This window comes from Gopherus flavomarginatus, chromosome 2, assembly GCF_025201925.1.
Source record: "Gopherus flavomarginatus isolate rGopFla2 chromosome 2, rGopFla2.mat.asm, whole genome shotgun sequence".
In the NCBI taxonomy this organism is placed as follows: domain Eukaryota; kingdom Metazoa; phylum Chordata; order Testudines; family Testudinidae; genus Gopherus; species Gopherus flavomarginatus.
The window spans coordinates 49,144,893-49,163,110 of NC_066618.1; the positions used below are offsets into that span (position 1 = coordinate 49,144,893).

An 18,218-nucleotide genomic window follows, 5' to 3' on the forward strand; every position below is an offset into this window, starting at 1 on the left:
CAGTTCCAAAAACGAAAAAAAAAAATCATTTTGAGTTGAATCAAACATTTTTGTTTGATCCAGAAAAAAAAAGTTAGTTAACATTTGGTTTTTAATAAAATTAAAAGGAAATTTTAAATAGTTGTTTCAAACAGAAATAGTTTAAAAAATGTCAAAACAAAACTCAGGGATTTTTTTGCCAAAACAATCTGCTGAAATCAATGCAAATTCACAAAGTGTTGTGGTCAACCCAAAACTGCACTTTTCACCAATAGTTTGGGTTGAAAAACGTTACTCAGCTCTAATACTTGTGCATTTGACAAAATACTAACAAGTGTACTAAAGTTTTCCTATAGCATCCACCTCTGTAGTGAGTAAATGCAGAGTATTTTATGACCATAAGACAATATCATAGCACTCAAATATTTGCTGATATAGGGAGACACTAACATTTTTGTTATGAATTGTAAGGCATTCTAAGTAATTATATTTTGTTGTATCTAAAGCTATCCAGAGGCCAATGCTTATTTCTGAGTGGTGTTAATTTCAATGGAATAAATGGGCCCAGAAAGTCACAGCTGTTAGTGATCTTGTCATTGTACAACAGTCAAAGATGGTTTAGGCCAAGGGGTTGAGCAGAGACCTGAGCCAGCATGTCAACAACCACCATTAAAAAGCCATCCTTTTATTAAAGATACAGAAAAGGAAATGATAGAGATTTGAAATATAAAGTATTAAGTGAGGTTTTCATTTTAACACTATCCCTTTCGATCTAGCTGCAGACAGTTTTATAGAGAATGCACCTGGCTTTACAGATGTTTAGATGGTATTAAAGATGGTAACAACTGTTCTTTTTTATGGAAAAGAGAAAAGATGACTGGAGATGGGCGTGGAGCTGTGAAAGTCTGATCCCACTTCAAGACAAAACACACACAAAAGAGGAGAAAAACAATAAAGAAAAATATCGTTTCTATTACTAGTGCATGCTGCTGGAGAAAGACAGGTACAGCATAGTCTTATCAAGCCACTCGTACAACTTTTAGCAACATCAGGCTGTTAGGGCATTCTTCTTGATTGTCTCTGGCTTTACTGCAGTGCTGTAAAAGATGCAGTTGTTTGGCTGGCTAAGCCCAACTCTTATTAAACAAAAGGTGGAAAGAGAAGGAAAAAGGACAAACCAGAGAAGGAGTCAGAGCAGAAGCCCAAGTATTACCGTCCAACTCGTGGTCAGGATTTAGTCAGATCTGGTGGAAGTGACAATATCCTCTGGGTTTTCCTCTGGGCTGGGTTAGTCAGGACATCTCTCATGCTCAAGGTGATGAATACTTGGTGCTATCACAATGAATCTTGTGGCTCAAGAAGCCTGTGAAGGTGGCAGCCAGGATGGTAAAGCTCACTCCTTTCAGTCCACCTGTCTTACACAAATGGACTCCTCCCCCCCCAAGTCTTTAAGGAACCCAAAAGGGGGCAATAGGAAGATTAGCCCATCTTTCTTTCTTTTGTCCACCAGCTAGGCCTAGTTTTTTACACCAATTTTGATCCATTAATTTCGTATTCCATTTGCTTTTTCTTACCAGTCACCACCTTAGCAATCCTTGGGTGGTACACGAATACCCTTTTGTTTAGACTAATAAAATCTAAGTAATTTTATGTTAACAGACTGAGTTGGACTTTTGTTATCTTGAACAACCTAAGAGTTCAGGCCTCTACACAACACGGGCTGCAATACATACTCTCCCCGTAGAGTCTCCTTACATCTAGTATCCTCTATATAGTGAAATATTCCTCAAGAAAGGGTAATTCCATTTCTACAGAAGTTCTGTCTTAACCTTTTCCAAATGAATGGCTGGGCTTCTGACTCAGATCTTCACACTGCACACTTACTTCTGTTAAAAGGCCAACTCTTCATCTGTTGTTCATCTTTATAATTTAAAATGCACTGGTAAAACCTACTGAAACACATAATTTGTAACCTACAGCCTTCTACATGAGCTGCACTATCTTAACTGTATCCCAGCCCAGTAGTTTCAGGCTATGAGAGATATCAAAATAACTTAAAGCTCTTAAAGTTGAGGCACTCTAGTGTGATTAAAAATAAATTTACCCTTTTCACACCTCATTTCTCAGAGATGCATCATTTAAAGTACCCCATACTGATGCCAGAAATATAGTACCAGCAATCTCTGGTTGGAGTGAGGAAAACCATGACGTTCTCATGCATTCCAAGGAATCGGGCCATCCCTGTACTACTTATACATTATACAAAAAACTTTTTTCTGATGCAGCATATTGAGAACTTTGGCAACCATAGCCGATTAAAGGAGTTTGTTTTTTCCCCTCTGTGACAGGTTTTCCCCAGGGTGCCACCTGGAACTGGGATACCAATGAACTCTCTGACCTACCAGCCAGGGCTCCCTCTCACACTGTACTGCTGTGACAAGCTGCAGCCAGGCTCCCAGTCTTACACTTCCCCCAGCATACACACAGGTAGGGACACACCCAGCTGCATTAGATACAGGCTCTCTGACTAGCCACTGCATGAACCAACAGTAAAAAGGCTAAAGCCAAGGTAACTCAGCTCCCCAGGCATGCACCCACTCTGGAACATACACCCAAAATTATACCATCCTGCACTGCACAGGGAACTGTACAGCATAAACTCAGTTTGCCCCCTGTGGAGAGGCATATCCAATAGCCCCTCTGAGCAAAGATTCCCACACACTTCACTCCAAACTCACTGGTTTAGATAAAGAAAAAACAAGTCTCTTTAGTACAAAAAATAGATTAAGTGTTTATAAATTATAGCAAACAGATCAAAGCAGATTACCTAGTAAATAAATGAAAATGCAAACTAAGTCTAAGATACTAGAAAGGTAGGATATGAATTAGCAAATTCTCACCCTGGCTGCAGATTAAGGGGCAAGCTGGGCTTGCTTTACAGCTTGGAATTCTGAAGTCTTTCTTACACAGGCTAGAAATTCCTTTAGCCTGTGTCCAGCACTTTCCCCAGTTCAATCATTGTTTCTCAGGTATTTCCAGGAGTCTTCTTGGGTAGGGAGTGAAGAACAGCAGATGATGTCACTCCCTGCCTTAAATAGCTTTAGCGTATGGTGGGACCCCTTTGTTTCAAGACTTAGTCCCCAGACCAGTTTGTGGAAAAATACTGACATCCCAAGATGGAGTCCAGAGTCATGAGGTCTGGTCACATGTCCTTGTAGAGTCATAGCAGCCATTACTCACAGGCTGTCTGGAGTGTTCCCTGGAAAGCTCACCAGGTGGGAGATAAGCTTCTGCTAAGGCCTATCGTTTTCCTTCATGGCTCACTGCCCTGAATAAGCCCTTCCCAACCAGCTATCTAGACTGAAAATGCCTTGTCTACTGGGTGTTACCCAAGTGTAACTCCATTTGAAATACAGATATATAGTATTTATAACTTCAGATACAAAAATAATACATGCATACAAATAGGATAATCATAGACTATTAGAGTGGAAGGGACCTCAGGTCATCTAGTCCAACCCCCTGCTCAAAGCAGGACCAATCTCCAGATAGATTATTATCCCAATTCCCTAAATGGCCCCCTCAAGGACTGAACTCACAACCCTGAGATTAGCAGGCCAATGCTCAAGCCACTGAGTTATCCCTCCCCTCCATCACGATCATATTCAGCAAATCATAACTTTTCTAATGACATCCTACATGACCCAACTTGCATAAAATATGCTATAATCATATCACTATGAAGAATACGGGGTGCAGTGTCACACCCTCCTTCACATTTTGCTGTTCCTTCATGCTTAAAAATACCCTCACTTTTCTCCAAAGATTGCTTCTGCATTCAAAGTATGAGAACTGTTTTTCCTGGAAAACTAATGAGGTGGTAATATCAAGAAAAGGCTAAAACTCGAGCTACAGTTTTCCCAGAAATCAAGGGTTAGGTAGATTAAGTCTTTCATAGACATACCTTTTACTCACCTGTTGAAGTTTAAAACCTACACCTCAAAATCCTGTCAGTTTTAAACAATCTAAGACAATCAAGTAAATGCAGATTTTATTATCTGAGGATTCCCACAAAGGCTGAGAAAGGGCAAGAATAAATTGTAAAGCAAGTACTAGTGTACACGGTGTTAGTGCAACACTTCTCGGCAAGGGCAGAAAACAAATATTCCAACATTAATTCAAGCATAATTCAATTATGTTATGTATTGCATACACAATGAGTCCCTGCCATATAGGTAGTTGTATGCACTAGGCACCAGGAGAAAAAAAATAAAGTAGTCTATGTAGTGAAACTGTTCACATACTGTCTGATAACCAAAGAGACACTGCAGTAACATGAAGACAGTAGTCAGGCTGGACAGCTGCAAGAGAAGAGGGGAAGGGCTATGTTAGCCCTAGAATGATAAAGGCCCTTTTCCCTATAAACTGAGGGGTTACCTCAGTGCAACTAGGGACACCTTAGTTCAATGAAGGGCTGCCTGAGACAATTATAAACCCCTCTTCTGGTGAGAGAGGGGGCAGAGACACAAGTTGTTGCAGGGCTAGTGGTAGCTGGAAAATAGGCTTCTCCAGGTTATGAGGCTGCTCTCCTCCTGGCAGGGGAAACAACTAAACTGAATGCCTGTTTAGGGGAAGGATTGGTACCCCGGGGCCAATAATGGGACAACATCATCCCCAAAGACAGGATAGGAAAAGGTATCCTCCTGTATTTTGTGTTTGTGAATTTGTCTCTTGTTTGGAGCACTCTTTGGGCCTGCCCCAAAGCCTTCCTTGAAAATACTGATAAATAAAAAGGGAAAGAAACACTGTCCAGAGTGGGGCTGATTTACTGCAGGTCCTGCCTTCAACAAAGGGGGAAGCACTAAGCCTGGCAAGACAGAGGAGGTGAAAAACTCTGGAGGTCAGAGGCAATGTAGTCAGATTAATGCTTGTAGTATCTTAGCTTGAGGGGTGGTAACGCTCACTCCCAAAGACTACAATATCTACAAATGGAATAGTCAGTGTACTTTAATTCCTGAAGGCAGATTTATCTTAAAAATCAAGGGTTCCTTGGACAGAGGGCCATTGCAATATTCTCGGCCTTCCGGCTAAGATGGGTGAAAACATTACCTACAGTGATACAAACAGCAATCCTTTAAAGAAGGAGGATGTGTTACATAAGAGTCAGTATTTCAAGCACATTTTGTTTCTGTAAATTTTTTTAGATGTTTGACAACAAAAAAATTTCAAGCCTACTCAAACTATAGTCGATGAATTCTTTTGCAGACTATCTAGAATTAAGTTGCTTCAAACATGGTAGATAAGAAAAATACAATCAAGTTGCCAAATATGGATTATAAACGCAACTACCCGCCAGACTAATATTAGTATGATACTTAAATATTCAGAATGCCCCTCAGTTAGCCAGTTGTTTAAATTATTTGTTTTCCAAACAAGGGTAGTTGCATCATTAAATGCTGCTGTTTAAAATACTGATTCTAACATCAGCACTTTAAAATCAGCACTTTTGAAAAACCTCTTCGTATTTTATGCTAGGAAAAATTACATAAAGATGGAACAAACCTGCAATCTATTTCCAGGAACAAATCCATATGGCTAAGAAATATACCACAGACATGCTTTATTTTTTACATTTCGTAATGGGGTAGAGTACTACAAGTCATGGCAACATACTGCAGTAACAGTGAGTCTAGAAAATTTAGGCAAGGATAACACTTCAATCTCTAGAAAATGGTTTCTATTTTGTATGCTGCATTTAACAGTGTAATAGTTGCTAGTCAACAATTTATCTTTAAGAATAACCAAAACTAAGGCTTAATCTTAAATAAATAAAAGTACCTCTAACAAAAGAGGTAATTAGTGCTATCTTGCATCATAATACTCTCTAGTATAAGAGCTTATCAATCTGGCTTCACATTTCAAAATAATGCTAAGTAGCTTTAAGAGGTCATTAACTGACAAATGTACGAAGGGTAAAAACCCCAGGGATTCAATAGAATCAGTAAGTTTTAAGTATTTAAATATAAAATATAATGAAAAGATGCTATGCAAATATTTGCATCTTGTCCATACTGGTTCCCCAAACTATCAAAAGGCATTTGATTATATTGAATACATCTTAGGGCTTGACTACATGTGCTGTGTTCCTTGAGCTGTGCCATTATAGCACTTCAGTGTGGACATTACCTATGCACACCTGTGGGGTTCTCCCGTCAGCATAGGTAATCCACCTCCCCAGAGATGGAAGCTAGGTCAACAGAAGAATTCTTCCATCCACCTAATGCTGTCTATAGCAGGGATTAGGCTTGCATAGCTGTGTGTCTCAGGGATGTGGATTTTTCCACACCGCTGAGAAACGTAGCTATCTTGCTGTAAGTTCCCAGGGTAGACCAGCATTACTTGGTCTCAAATTAAAATTAACCAAAGTTCTTCCAGTTTAGGTCAGTTAATTCCTCCTTAACCTGCAAGGTGTGTGGGTTTGTTTTTTTTAATTTCATTTTTAAATTCTAAGCCATGATACTTCTAGAAACTTGCCAACCCCGACCCAAAGCGTTACAAGTATGACAGTACTGTACCTGTAGTTTCAGGTGGTTTAATCTGTTACAATAAATCTGTTTTAAAAAAGTACAAGCCTTTTTCATACTTCTATAATCTGCAAATTGCTACAAGCCTGATGCTGAGGTCCTTGCTCAGGATCAGGCCCTACTTTGTTTATAATTTTTTTACTTTATTAAAAAAGTGAAACCCATTAAAGGAAATTCAAAGTTAAAGGTTCAAATTTTGTCCTGGCAAGAGCATGTTTTTAATTTGTTTGTTTGTTTGTTTTGCATTTCCAAAGATACTTCCCCAAGAAGTAACTTGAGCCAAGATGTAAATATGCACAGGATAGTGGATAACATTTGTTAACCCCAGAAAACGGGATAGGATAAGAAAGCTTCTGGAATGGTAAACATCAAGACAAAATATACATAACAAATGCACTGATATCTAATATAATTTACAATAACCATTTAACCATATTTATCAACAGAGTATGTAAATTTAAGGTCTGTTCTCAGAAATTAAGACCATTTTGTAATTCTGTTTAAGTGGCACAAAAAAAAATGGATGTAATTTGCATCATCTCAGTTTAATAATCCAGTAAATTACAAAAAAGACAAAGAGTGCAAAGAGCATCATGTAGCACAATAGTTTTGTCTGGCTGCCTCTAGAGAGTGTTTTCAGTCTGCCTATAGTCGCATCTAGAAATCCACCCGTAGAATCAAAGTCAGAGTCCTACAAAAGAGAAGAACATATAGAGACTCATTCTAAGAAAATAATACCATGCTACAATGGACTATTCACAATCACTTCTTGCATTTGTCTTTTCTTCCTATATTTAGAGTATTACAAAACATTTCAAACCAGCAATATGAACAGGCAGTTACATCTTGCTAGCCTATAACCAAGAGAAGTCCTCCTTTATGTCCATTGCATCTGATTACCTATTTTCAGGTACATCTTGCGCAAGTAATCTATTTTCTCTGATTTTCTTGTTTTTGCTTCCCTTCTCCATTTTTTTAAATCAATTCTAGCACTGACATGCCTCCTGTACAGATTTGTCAAAGCTATACTTTAATTCCTATTGCATGTTTGCTTTAATAGAGCAGAAATAATTAAACTTATCTGGGATCTACCAATTTTGACTGATCCTTTAAAAGTTATATTCATACAAAGGCCATCTCTACACTTACTGGGGATCAACACTGCTGCAGGAGGTCTAGTGAAGACCCATTAAAACAACCACAGAGCACGCTCTGGTTGACTCTGGTACTCCACTGGAACAAGAAAATTAAAGTAAGAGATGCAGCGTGATGTAGACATCGTAGTAAGTCGACCTAAGTTACATCGACTCCAGCTACATTATTCAGATAGCTGGAGTAGCGTAACTTAAGTCAACTTACCCCGATAGCATAGACAAGGCCAAAGTGTTTATATGAGGAAGCACTCCTGCTATAGAAACAGTAGCTAATGGTCAATTTGGAGGATAGAACTGTTCCTCCCTTTTGTCCCTATAATAAAGGAATTAACATTTTTGTGGTATGATATAAAATAAGGGATAAATTCTTAGTCCCATCACTTAATATAAAAAATGCCAACTATAAACAAGCATGTGTCTAAATCACTGTAAAAATTCGTAAGATTAGTTGCTACATACTTACCATGTCGGATAACATTTTATTTTGATTTTTAACTTCTGTTCCAATTTCAATGGAAAGCTATAAAAGAAGTGAGCATTACCATTACTTATATTATTTGAGTCATATAAACCAGATTTGACTATTATATACTGGGAGGAGTCATTCTGGAAGTATCTGTCAACACCAGTTTTTTTCTAGATGTAGTAACATGGATGCTATATTTTGAAAGAGGCTAGAGAAAAACAACTAGGAAGAAAATTGTGCACAAATGCAATAAATAAGCTCCTCAGCTCTGGGACACTTGTTACTTTACACCACTCCCCTAGGGCAAAGCAGCTTTAACCTGAATGCATCTCCCTGAGGTACACAGATCCTCTTCTGGTGATGTAGTGCCACCACCGCATCTACATTTATGTTGTATTAGTTTATGACAAGAACATATACAGCCTAGGACTAGCATTATTTTATGGTACACATTTTTCTCTGGATTTTTTTTTAGGTTCTCTATGAAGACTGACTCTGGAATCAAAGAGTCAGAATAGAGCAAAGGTGTTTAGAGCCTTTTCCCTATTTTTCTCATTTTACTAAGAACCACTCTTCCAAGTAGAAGGAGACATAGCATGAATTACCAGAAAATTAAAAGATATGGGTCAAATTTACATAGCAATAAGCTACTCAAGGGTGCAGTTATCAGGCTATCAGTACACCACTTGGATGGCTGAATGTACCGTCTGTGTTCCTGGCTCTCAGTGCACCTGAAGTATATGGCAACCACCTAACTAATGCACACCTTGGAGTAGCTTATTGCAATATTATTAACACAGACATGTTGACAGCAGAATTTCAAATTTTCCTACCCAGGGCCACCCAAATGACCTACTTTTGTGTGTCATGATCCCATTCCCATGGTCTTTTGCTGTTTTTGTATAAGGGTACTGTGCAGATGATTCTAAGTGGCACTTATCGGGAGTACCGCATAGTGCTAGCAGTAGGGAAGGTGGTTAGGAGTGACAAGCTGTGACAGCAGAAATCAGAGCTTCTCCTTCCTGCCCTTTAGCTCACTCCACTAGATCTTAGCAGTCACTGAGTTTTGGTGATTTTACTTCAAAACCCCAACCACCACTTTTGATGCAACCCCTAGTTCAAAGTATGATTTAAGACGACAGCATTTATTTAAGCTAATCTGTCTCTATGCTTGTCTAACTGGAACTGAATTGCTTAATTATGAGCAACAGTCTGAGCAATAAGATTCTAAGGGCTTTGATTCTGTAAAATTCATTGCCTTGCACCACATCTCTAGAAACAGCACCTATAGTGAGGGCTTGGAATGGACTAACTATTGGCAAACTGAAATTTCTTGTTGAGTAGAGTGGACTCCCAGAGTTTTAGTTAGAAAAGGGTTTAAAAATACAGACCTCAGTCTCTAGAAGAAGTTAAGACTCCCTAGACAATACGTTTCTTCTTTTGAGGAAATCAGTATGTTACTTCCTATTCCATATTATAAATTCATAAATAGATGTAGTAAAAGTTGTCCAAACCTCAATTTGAAGGACTTGATTGTCCTTCAACTACGGCCTCTGCTAAATACAAGTAGTTTAATTCCTTAAGTTAACAGGAACAAACAAACAAACAAAAACAAAAATTGGTTGCCAGGCTTCTAGCTTCCCAGTGTGATTCATACTCGAGGAAATGCTGACTCCTAGAGTTGAGAATAAGCAGTAGGTATAGACTCTGCTGTCCTCAACAGGCAAGGAGCTTCATGATTAGCCAAAAAGGACAGCTGGAGCTAAAATCTAAATAAAGAGGAAATCAGCTACACGAATGAATGCACTGCGCTTTTTGACTGGCAATATTTTTTTCTTGTATTCAATTTACGTTGTAAACTTTTACTTATTCCTGCTTCACTGGTTCATAAGATTTTGTGCACTTAATTCACTCCAAGTGATGATGCCACTATAATTCCATACTTACTGATTTTATGGCAGAGACTTTTGTACGCAGACTTTCAGTTAACCTTTCATTTTCTTCTTCGTGTACACTATACCCACTATTGGTATAGCCATAGTTACCAGTAGCTGCTCCTTCACCTTAAAAAAAAAAAAAGACTAGTAAATCAGGTTTACAGACAGGAAATATCATCCAAGCAAAACAGAGTATCACGGGGTCCCACTCCATTTATGGTTACAAATGCATTTCCTTGTGCATCCCTGCAGAATCCTCAAGAATGAGTAAGAGACATTGTTAACATATACAAATTCTCTCAGCCATTTAGAGCATTGAGTTTAGCTTTCAATTCAGAAATCGGGAAGTTAAAAGGTTCTTTGGTAACCTTGATTTAACTAAATCATATATCATGACCCAATTTTGCCCTCAGATACAGTAAACTTTTGTATTCTCCACGGAAGACAGCCTGAATGGTAAAAGCATACCTGAAAGTAGCACTGAGTCCATTATATATTAAGGTGCACATTCCTAATTATGCCATACGTGGAATGTAGGAGTTAAGGTTACTCAGTAAGAGTCTTCATAGTTTTGACTTTGGAATGTTTACATCGTAACCTGTTATATTAAATACAGGTTTTAATGTCCCTTTAGTTTATAAAAAAGGAAAAGGATTAACATACAGGCTGCATAATCAGAGGTTTACTCATGTGTCTACCAGCAAGAGGCCTCTGCCTTGCGGTGGGATGCTGCACTTGGCAAGTCATCTACTAGTTGGATGAAGGAGCTTCAGAGCTGCTACCCAGACTGTCAACTGGCAGATGACTGACCAGTATAGGAGAGTCAGTGCCAAAATCATCAGCTTAGTAAGCTCACCCTTTCCCACCTCTAGACAGCATACTGGGAGAGAGATGCACCATGATCCCTGCATTTACACACACACACACACCCACCCACCCAAAAGCAGTCTAGCTTTGCAGGCTAAGAGGAATAGCAGGGTGAAGCAGGCCAGAAGTAGAAGACATATCAAGGGACGTGGCTGGGTAAAAGCCTGAGTTTCCAGGATTGGGAAAGAGAATGATGAAGTAAAACAGGAACAACAAAACAAAAAAACCTGCTAATCTTTAGAGTAGAGATTGTATTTACTTTCAGCTAGCAATCTAGTTCTTATCATTTATCATGAGTAGCTAAAAATTTCAAATCACACTAAAACTGTTTCAATCTCCCCAATGAATTAATTCTCTCAGTTCATCTTTGAAAAGATTTTGAGAGAGAGGAGACAGAGCAGTCATATCTACAAAACTAGAATAATGCATTGATATTATCTCTTGACTTATTTCACACTGTACCACATACAGTAAAGGCACACACAGGAAAACAAGATAACTGATATTATGGATTTATGATATTCCATAATGCTAAGGTGGTTTTTTTGTTTGTTGGGTGGTTTTGTTTTGTTTTGACAGATGCAGAATAATTTTTTTTTTCCACAAGTTGGCTTGATGATAAGTTTTCAGGTAGGATGAATGAACTGGAAAACTTCCATTTTACTATCATGTTACTGAAAAATAGGACAATTGATCTTTTTTCTTTTATTTTTTTTCCAGTCAGATTTGGATTAAGACCAAGTATGGAAGTTGGCTCAAAAGTAACTTTTTCGCAGGGTTACAAGCATGTGCAAAATATGAGGTTATAACTGAAGTAACCTTATGGTATTCATTACTAAGTGAATATTATAGTAGGGATGTGTTTACAATGGACTTTGATAATCTGTAGCTTGGAGCCAAAGTCCAGTAGTTATACATCAAAAGTCATTGCAAAAAGCAGTCTTTTACAAATGGAACAAGCATTCCCAGCCTTTTTAATAAGCAAACCCCATATTTACATAAACCACAACTTCAAGTGGGAATGGGGTTGTCAGACAGGTATGGAAGAAGTACAAAGGGCAGACTTTTTGAAGTTTAAGAAAAATCAGTGCCATGTGTGTACTGTCCCACAACACTGTGTGCTGTCATTATTGTAATAGGCAGTATGCAGTAAGCACCACTGTGTAATAGGCAGCTAAAGAAGGGACAGGGGGCTGGAAGCAATGGCAGAAATTCTAGAAATTGTAAGTATTTATAAGAATAGAAGAATTTACCTAGACAACCTCTCTCAATGTGCCTCAATGTGAGGGGGACTGGGTAGGAAAGTAGAAACTGAATAGACTAAATAAAACAGATTTCTCCTAAAATAAAATGTAAGAGTCTGTCAAGAGTTGTGAACTAGGAAGATACAGGATTCACACTCATCTCAGAGTGCACAAAAAATTGTTTTTTGGCTTTTTTTTGGATTCTTTAAGATCAAATATTCTATTGACTGAAACCATCTACCGAAATAATAGAGCACAAAGTTTAATAACTCTAAGCAAGCTGGACATTTTTTAATGCCATCATAATAGCGATGTAGCCACATGATCAATTTAAGTCACTTTGTCTGGCCTTCTAATAGCTTTTCAACATCAGTTTCATTCAGGAACAGTCTGTTAGTCTGGTACCAAAAAGATGGCAAATACTATAGGAAACACTGAAAAGCAAGGCACTGAATTTTATCAATGTGCAACCTCCTTTTTATGTTGAACACTACCTTCAGTGTACCACAAAATGAGCAATTAGGAGAAGTGTCTGAAGCACTTCAACCATAGTATACCCATCCAGAGATATTTAAATTTGCAGGTCTTGCAGGTGAAGAAAGGGGAAAAATTAAAAGAATCAATATTATAGAGTGAGCTGGTAACAACCCCTATATTTTAATTACTTTGACATCAATGGTCTAATATGACCCAGGAATGGGTACAAACATCCATTCAGGGAAAGTATGTTCCCATTTAATACTGATCCCATGTCTGAACAGAAAATCAAAGAATAGTGTCTGAATTAATCCTAAACTTGTGATGCATGGGTCACATGACATAAATCTTGTTGATGAAGTATTAATTTCTACTAATTCTAGAAGGTATTGTGGAAGCTCAAAAAATTCTTTTACTATCACCATCAACACCATGGTTGGTTGACCGAAAGATGAGGATGCCCAAACTTCCCAAAGACTCTGTGGAATTCAGGAACAGGTTCTATTTTTGCACCCAACTACCATAAGTGTTAAAATGTATAATGAGAATAAACTTTTTTAAAAGCATGACTTTTGATCAGAGACGAGGTGGATAAAAAACAATAATTTTTTTTTAAAAGAAATTAAAAAATCAGATTTTTTTTAGAAAATGCTTTTTGAGGGAAAAAACCTATCTAAAGATAATTTTAATTAAGATACATTGTAGCTCAAAGATACCTCATCATGGAATAGGGATTATAAATTCTAATTCTATAGTATGAGACAATATATTCATGTAATGATTAAGAAAAGTTTTGTAAACGAGTTCCAATAGTTCATGTATTAGGGACACTATTTCACGGGGTTCCACAGGCTTCTGTACAGATTATTTAGGTTAATCTTTCTATCTATCCAATGGGACTCAGTGCTCAGTTAGAAGATACTATCAGAGATGGTTAGTCTTGCAGTTCTCAAACTGTGGATTTGTCTCCCCAGAGGTAACATGCTTGTTAACAGCAAAAATGTTTGTAAATCAATAAATAATATATAGAGGTGAGAACTAACAGACCTCAACTCTATTGTTCTCTGCAAATCTATGTACACACAGACAATCCCTTAACTCTCTCTAAAAGTGCAAAGTTTCAAAAAATTCAATGAATAGAAGATCGTTGGGGGCGGCATAGATCTGGACAAGGAGAAGAAGTCTGGAGATAAATGTGAGAAGTCATAGAAATACCAGGGCTGCAAGGGACCTCAGGAGATCATTTAGTCCAACCCACTGCTCAAAGCAGGACAAATCCCCAGACAGATTTTTGCTCCAGATCCCTAAATGGCCCCCTCAAGGATTGAACTCACAACCCCTGGCTTTAGCAGGCCAATGCTCAAACCACTGAGCTATTCCAGAGACATATACTTGTTTTGTTAAAATATTATATGTTTTAGTTAAATAAAACAATTTAAATGTCTGTCTGGTGATGTTCTCCTCCTAATTCAGCATGGCAAGAAAATCCTCCAAATATTAATGATTAACCTGTTGAACTGGAGATATTTATGAAGTCATTGGGAGGTGAGCTATGTTTCAATTACTTTTGGTAAATTAAATAACCAAAGAATCATTCATTTTCTGATACAGCTGTAAAACTAATTTGAAAAGTTTTCAAAATAGTGTGTACCTTCTAAAACTGTAACCTACATCTATCTCTGAGCTGTGAAGAATATGTATTAAGGTTATAACAGCCAACAAGAATGCACTTTTATGTAGAAATCCATGATTAAACTGAGTCTTCCTGACTAGTGATTTAAATCAAATCCACCCTGATCAAACAACCATAGGGAGAGGCACTAAACATTTTATTTTAAAAAAACAACTAGAAGGTGTATTTGGAGCGATCTGATGCTACAAGCTGACCATTCCTTCAGTAGAAATCTAACTTGATTTAGTTAAAGAACTAGACCCTCACAAAAAAACCTGAAAGAATTCAGAAGCAGCTATGGAACCTATTACTTAACTAACATGACTGATCCCAAGCACAAAGTATCAGAAACATGGCTGATAGAACAATAGAATTTTTTCTCCTAGCATTTAAAAGTAAAGATCAAGATTTCTACCCCAAATCTTGTTTGCAGAGTACGTTGTATCATGCAGTTGCATCATAATTAAGACTCTGTGTTTGTCATGGAGGTCACGGAAGTCACAGATTCCTTGACTTCCTGAGACCTCTGTGACTTCTGCAGGGGCCAGCCACACAGGCTGCTGCGGGAGCAGCCCCATAGCCAGCTGCTGCTGGAGTAGTCCCAACCCCAGAGCCAGCCGCACCAGCCGCTGCTCTGGTAGTCCCAGGCAGTTGGCCTCAGGGACCACCCGAGCGGTGGCTGCTGCAGCTGGCCCCTGGGGGCCACCTGAGCAGCGGTCCCCGGGGAGACTGGAGCAGCTACAGCTTGGCGGCCCCCCAGAGCTTCCCTGCCCCAACTGCTGGTGCTGCAGGCTCCCCCACCTCCAAGATTCAACAGGGTGTATTTATGATACAAGTCATGGACAGGTCACGATTTTTTGTTTCTTGCCCGTGACCTGTATATGACTTTTACTATAAAATACCCATGATTAAATCATAGCCTTAATCATAATGGAAGACTGGAAATAAAATAATAGTCCTAGAGCAGTTGAATTCTGTACACTTAAAAAAATATTGTTGGTATTTCAGTAGTATCTAAGGCCGTATTTGCACTATATGCTTCTTTTGACAGTGTGTAGAGTATGTACTAAGGTGGCCTTCCAACCCCCAGCACAGGTTTAAATAGCAGTGTAGACGGTGAGGCACAGCTTAGGTGAGTAGAGTACAGACATGCTTGAACGGTCAGGGTATGAACTCAGATACATATCCTGCATGGCTCTCTACTTGCCCAAGCCATGCCTTCCTGTCTACATAGCTCTTTTTAGTCATGCTTGTCCCACTGCTTCCCAGCTGGAGACTTCCCCTTTCCCTGCCACAAGAAAAAACACCAGCAGTGGGTAAAGACTCTGGCAGGGGGAGGCAGCAGGGAAAGGTTCCAGCAACTCCCCACTTCTAGAACCTTTCCTCACTACAGGTAAGGACTCCAGCAAAGGGGAGGCAGCAGGAAAAGGCTCTGACAGCTCCCTGCTGCTGGAGCCCTTTGTCACCTGAAGGAAAGGTGCTGCTGGAACCTTGCCCTGCTGCAGATAAGGATTCTGGCAGCAGGGGAAGGCTCCAGCAGCAGCAAAAGGTTCTGGCAACCCCCCACCACAGGTAAAGACTCTGGCAGTGGGGAAGAGCTCAGCTTCCCTCTGCCACAGTCTTTTCTCACTGCAATGAAAGGCTTGGGGACCTGCTGAAGTCTTTCCATGCTGCCCCCCCCCCCCCCCCACCAGAGTCTTTCACTGACATGTAGCTACACACTGCAGTATGGACACAGCCTGCTTTTCACTGCACCGTGTAGCTATACATACCCTACACAGTGTGTAGTGTAGACATAGCCTAAGGTCTCCAGTCAGGAATCAGGGCTCTGTTGTGCTACTCATGACAGAAACACAAAGATGATCTACTAGCCCAAAGAACTTACAGTCTAAGGCCTTATCTACACTTAAATTGTATACTAGCATAGTGATTTCAGTCAAGAGTGTAGGGATAAAAACTACACACTTGGTGACATAGCTCTGCCAACAACCCGACCCAGTGTATACGCAGCTATGCCAATAGAAGGCGGCTCCTCTTGGCAAAGGTAAGGTCATGAAGGAATTTATACTTGCAAAATTCACATTTGTTGGCACTGCTGGGTCTACCTTAGCGGGCTATCCCGCCCTAGGATCTGTAGTGTAAACACAGCCTATGTAACAGAGTCTGTTTTACTACATTCTGAATGGTTTGGTCAAAACCAATAGATCCTAACTACTTAGTAGACTGAGTAATTCATTATTTTATTCTTGTATTTTATTTACATAATTACAGTTTTGTCAATTTGGACTATGTTTTTTCTCATTTACTTAACTTTTCCCCACCATTATAGGGAAAATCCCAACCTTACACAGTAGTGAAAGGACTTAACTGCAATGCGCTGTACAAGTAATAGTGCCTGCCCCAGACAGCAACATGTTCATAACTTCCCATACTCCCTTTTACGTAATCCTTCCAATGGCCAACATTCTTGTTACCCAACATTTAAAGGGTTATTTCCAAGCCAGACTCCAGACACATCTGAAAGTTTGATGCCAGCTGCAGAAGAAGCCTGTCTTCAGGCATGAAATGAAAGGCAACAAACAGCTACATATAAATTTACAAATACATTTTTCAAGTCAAGGCTCTAAAACAGAGTCCATGAGCTTAGAACAAATAGTATTTTAAATGTATCTTCTTTCACTTTCTGTCAGCAGCAGCAGGGTGGAGGATGCTCTCTACCACAGATTTACATATGGGCCCTGAAATGACTCAGGGCTCCCACTTTATGTAAAATAACAATTGCTTGCTCAAGGGTATTGAGGGAAGCTCTGAAACGACGACAACATTCAGTCCAGGGGGATAAGGGAAAGCAGCGGCTGCAGTGCTGTGAGTCTGATGAACCATGACCAGCGAAGTGGAAAGAGAAGGACCCCCAGGGCTTCCCCTAAGAAGCAGCTCAGCGCTGGGACTGTGTCTCGCTTCTGCAGCCTCCCCTCAGTGCCGCTTACTTCACCCCGGGCTGGGTGACTAGCTCAGGCCACGGGTAAGGAGGCCACAAAAACGAGTCACGCACCGTTTCCGCCCCCTCGCACGGCCCCGACCCTCCTCCGGTCACCCCCCAACTCCCGGTTCCCGAGTCCGAGCCGCTCTGCCCTGCAAAGCCCGGGCCCCTCCCGCAGCCGCCGCTGCCCGCTTACCCAGCCCAGCGCGCCTCATCCCCGCGGCGGGATGGGCAGGGGACCGGCTCCCCACCCGCTGAGAAAGCGGCTCTGCGCGTCAGCGGCCGAGCTCCGGCTTCCGGGCCTTCCTCAGTCACCAACCAGCCCAAACGCCACGACATCGCTACCCCACAGCCCTCTGGGTAATGCAGTCCCTCCACGCGCGGAGCCCTTCCGACCCAGCGCGGGGCATCCTGGGAAGTGTAGTTAACTACTGAAATAATAGCTGGAGCTATGCCTATCTCATAGAGCTGGAAGGGATCCTGCAAGGTAACTGAGTCCAGCCCCCTGCCTCAGTAGCAGGCCCAAGTACTGATTTTGCCCCAGATCCCTCAGTGGCCCCTCAAGGGTTGAGCTCACAAGACTGGGTTTAAGTAGGCCAATGCTCAAACCCCTGAGCTATCCCCTCCTCCTGCTTAGGGGGTGGTTTAATCTCATTTGAAGTTGAGTAATTTCCTGGTACTTGAGTTTAAAGAAAATACTTTTATGAGGCTTATTTATAGATTCTCCTAATCCGAGTGAGGCATTTACTAGAAAAAAGGAGGCTAGACTGGCAGGGGCAGCTCTAGCTTTTTTGCTGCCCCAAGCATGGCAGGCAAGCTGCCTTTGGCACCGATGGCTTGCCTGCAGGAGGTCCGCTG

The 18,218-nt window shown here is 40.2% G+C and overlaps 1 protein-coding gene across 2 annotated transcripts; it reads right to left on the bottom strand.

Moving 5' to 3' along the window:
• Window positions 1-7,089: 7,089 nt before the first annotated feature.
• Window positions 7,090-17,705, bottom strand: BET1 (Bet1 golgi vesicular membrane trafficking protein). 2 transcript variants are annotated; one of them, XM_050939688.1, is made up of 4 exons: window positions 17,612-17,705; window positions 10,131-10,246; window positions 8,181-8,237; window positions 7,090-7,254 (listed from the first exon to the last, which is right to left on the bottom strand). In XM_050939688.1, the coding sequence occupies exons 1-4, from the start codon at window positions 17,697-17,699 to the stop codon at window positions 7,099-7,101; spliced, it is 417 nt and encodes a 138-aa protein (XP_050795645.1). In that variant the 5' UTR covers window positions 17,700-17,705; the 3' UTR covers window positions 7,090-7,098. The 2 variants fall into 2 exon arrangements, with proteins under 2 accessions (XP_050795645.1, XP_050795646.1); XM_050939689.1 differs by having other exon boundaries at window positions 17,557-17,698.
• Window positions 17,706-18,218: the final 513 nt, after the last annotated feature.

Excerpts from the sequence above, each read along its gene's own strand:
- BET1 (XM_050939688.1), bottom strand. The coding sequence starts at position 17,699 with ATGTCGTGGCGTTTGGGCTGGTTGGTGACTGAGGAAGGCCCGGAAGCC. Across the intron at positions 10,247-17,611 it reads CAGAGCCGCTTTCTCAGCGG|GTGAAGGAGCAGCTACTGGT; the intron begins GTGGGGAGCCGG and ends TTTTTTTTTAAG. Across the intron at positions 7,255-8,180 it reads ATAAAATGTTATCCGACATG|GACTCTGACTTTGATTCTAC; the intron begins GTAAGTATGTAG and ends TCTCTTTTGTAG.